Here is a 3,188-nt window from a genome sequence, read left to right as displayed (position 1 = left end):
ATAATCTTGAAATGGCACCAAACTTGGTTTGCAACTTCCTTCAAGGTCCCTTAACATTATCTCATATTAGCAGAAAGGCAATATCCAAATTATGATCTCCATTCTTACAAAATTTGAATATCATCTCTCTGAAAATATAAGAGAATGTTAAGGGGCCTGAAAGGAAGTTGCAAACCAAGTTTGGTGCCATTTGAAGACCACTCCATAAGTTTAAGGATTTGACCGGAAAAGAAACAGTATATTGAGCGACCAATTTGAACACGTGTCTCTTAAAGTGTGACACTATCCGCGTTCATCCGACAATTTTTTGCGGCGATCAAAGCACCAAATTCCTTACCCGGTCATTTTATGTCATTTGCTTCGGGAGTTATTCAATTTAAACGTTGACAACCCTTACCTTAAAGAACAATCAGGCCCGCCCTTCCGTCAAACGGAGTTGCCTGCTCCGCTCTGCTCCACCGGCAACTCCGTTCGGCAAAGGCCAGGCCTGCTTGGCCACGCGATTTGCTGAAGAAAATCAAATGATGTAACGGGCCTTCGACCCGCTAAAACCCGTCGTCCTTATAATTTGCCCCGTAGACACGAGAAAGGGATGTAACGGTGAAGCACCGCGACTACAACCCACCCTTCGGCTAAGAAACCGTTTTTTGGGGGTGGGGTGGGGGTAAGGGTTTCTTTCCTATTTTGTGGTTTTTAGGTCTTCTTCTACAACTTATTGTTCACTGCAGCAATTTTTAGTTTACATTCGTCAAAAAAGATCCTCCCTCGCCTAAACGGTTAGAGATAAAGCCAAACGGACGGAATTTTCGGCCAGAGGCTCTACTTTCACGAGTTACCCCTTAGGAAAACATAAAAAATATAACTTTTGGGGCGAATATTCGAACCTTGTATACCCCCATTCACACCCTTAGGGGTGGTTGCCAGGATTTGTGGTGGGCGTTTCGTTCTCTAGGAGTGAACCTTAAGATACCCTGAAAATTTCAAGTCCCTAGCACATCTCCTTCTAGTGGAACAGTCACCAGGTCGTTTGCATAAGCCCGCTGGGTAGCTTTTTCAAAGCAGAAGGGCGGGCTAAAAACAGATATCCATTTGTCTGCCGAGCTCAGAAAGGTAGCCGTTTGTCTGCCTTGCCCAGGAAGATAGCCCTTCGTACGTATGGGTGGTCGATTGGTCTTTTCAAGCCTTTGATTCTCAGCGGGGACCTTGTACGATGAAGTATTGTCGTTTAAGTAAGTAGTACATTAAGGAAGATTTCTACATGTTGCAGGGCAGCGCGTGGGTCTTACGGGAAATGCCTCTCTGGATCAAGAACAGATACGAGAAAAACGGTAGAAAACTTCCAGTCTTCATTACGGAGAATGGTATTAATGCTGCCGGTAACAAGTCTTCATTGAACGACTGGGACGAGAGGGCTGTGTATGCAAGCGTACGTACAATGTTTGGGCACATTTTTACCACAAATTCAGTAGCGGTCACGCGTCAAACCGTAGCCTAAAATAACAAAGTGTTTTTAACTGAATACACCGTTAATCCCTAGGCGTTCCTGCGAGAGCTGGCGGCTGGAATTAATGAGAATGGCACAAACGTTTTCGGCTACACGATGTGGAGTCTTTTAGATACATTCGAGTTTCACAGCTTCAGGTAAGTCATAGGCAAAATTCTTTTGTTTAAGAAAATGTAACGTTTGGTAGAGGCAAACCGAGACGAACTATCCATGCATGATTTAGTTTACTGTTAATGCAGGGGTCTCAGACACGCGGCCCGCGGGCCACTCGGGCGAGTCTCGTAGTCTCGGGCCGCAATGGGAGATATAGGCGGGCCGCTCCGGGCAAGCGACACAGCTCGGCAGCGAGCGGGCGTCGGTGCAAGCATGCGTCCGAAAACAGCAGGTGGACGTGAGATGGAGCTGTAGCGTGGTTATAGCATCTCACTCACACCTGTCGTTTTCGGACGCATACGAGCACAGATGTTCGCTCGCGGCTGGGGACGTCAAGCCCGCCTCCTCTCCTACAGTTCATCTATCTCTCTCACTCAGCTCGGTGCGGCCCGCGCAGATCGCCCAGTCTGAGACCCCTGGTTAATGTGTTCCGCAAAATACGTCTCTTATAAGAATCCTTTCCATCTCACAAATAAACACTGTTACGCTGCGAAAAACTTCGCGTTTATGCGGCACTGACACACGAGACCAAGGTTTAAACAGTAATATTCACCTTCTTTATGCAAATTTGCAGCAATTGGGGCATTGTCAAAGTGGACTTCAGCTCAGCAAACAGGACGCGCTCTTTGAAAAACTCTTGGACGTTCTTCAAAAGAGTCAGCAGTACGCACCTTGTGCCCCTCGTCGAGGCAGGTTCCGAACCCTTCCCAGACGACTCAGGCTCTGCCAAACTTACGAGCTCATCCGCCATGCTCCTGGTGGTGGGGTTATTTGCTAAGTTGATGTTATGAACCAATAAAAAATACAAAACTAAACAAAAAACAATATTTGCCATATTTGCTGCTCAGCTATTTCAAACTGATAAGTGAAGTGTAAAACTGGCGTGCACATTAGGCAGTTCCAAAATAAGGGGTCAGGTCACGGATTTTTTCATGGCCCCCGCCAGATGATAGAACAGGTCATTGCGATTACAATGAGCCGTAGCACAATTTTCTGCGATACGCGGGACCCTTGGCGCTTTGCATTCAGTATGCTCCCCGAAGGTGTGCTGCCCGCTGCTGCAGCTGGACAAACAGACCAAAGATCGCGCATTTCCACGGTTCTGAACAAGACCGACCTATGTGCACAAGTCGTCCCGGATTACCGCTCTACCGCTGTGCGCAAGAGAGTCGCAGAATTTTTCTGTTGATGTCGAAGACAGCGCATCGTGCGGCAAGCGGGCTACACTGCCTTCCCGCTAGCTACGTTAGAGCGCATCGGAAGCCACTCCGGCGTTATTGATCGCTTTTCCGGCGCAAAACAGAAAATCGTCAGGCGCACGATATGCATTGTTCAGAAGGCCTATGGCCCTGCTTCATTTCCCCGCAGTCGGTATTCGGCTACTATCAACCGTACTCGTACACGGCCGACATAACCCTGATTCGGGTTCTTACGCCCTCTGCGACAAACGGGGTTGTGACGGGGGGCGGCCTTGTCCAATGGTGAGTACTTACCATAGAAAGTCACCACGCACCGGGTCGCCGTCGCCGGC

At 48.3% G+C, this 3,188-nt stretch overlaps 1 protein-coding gene across 1 annotated transcript in view; it reads left to right on the top strand.

Moving 5' to 3' along the window:
* Positions 1–2,482, top strand: part of LOC113214596 (uncharacterized) — a gene marked incomplete in the record, with an annotated part of 36,787 nt that extends 34,305 nt beyond the window's left edge. Inside the window, 3 exon segments of the mRNA XM_052274040.1 lie at positions 1,273–1,426; positions 1,538–1,641; positions 2,232–2,482. Coding sequence (XP_052130000.1) covers positions 1,273–1,426; positions 1,538–1,641; positions 2,232–2,448 — 475 coding nt within the window.
* Positions 2,483–3,188: the final 706 nt, after the last annotated feature.

Source organism: Frankliniella occidentalis, unplaced genomic scaffold (genome assembly GCF_000697945.3).
Source record: "Frankliniella occidentalis isolate FOCC.00 unplaced genomic scaffold, Focc_3.1 Scaffold328, whole genome shotgun sequence".
NCBI lineage: Eukaryota > Metazoa > Arthropoda > Insecta > Thysanoptera > Thripidae > Frankliniella > Frankliniella occidentalis.
This window is presented reverse-complemented; position numbering and strand designations above follow the sequence as displayed.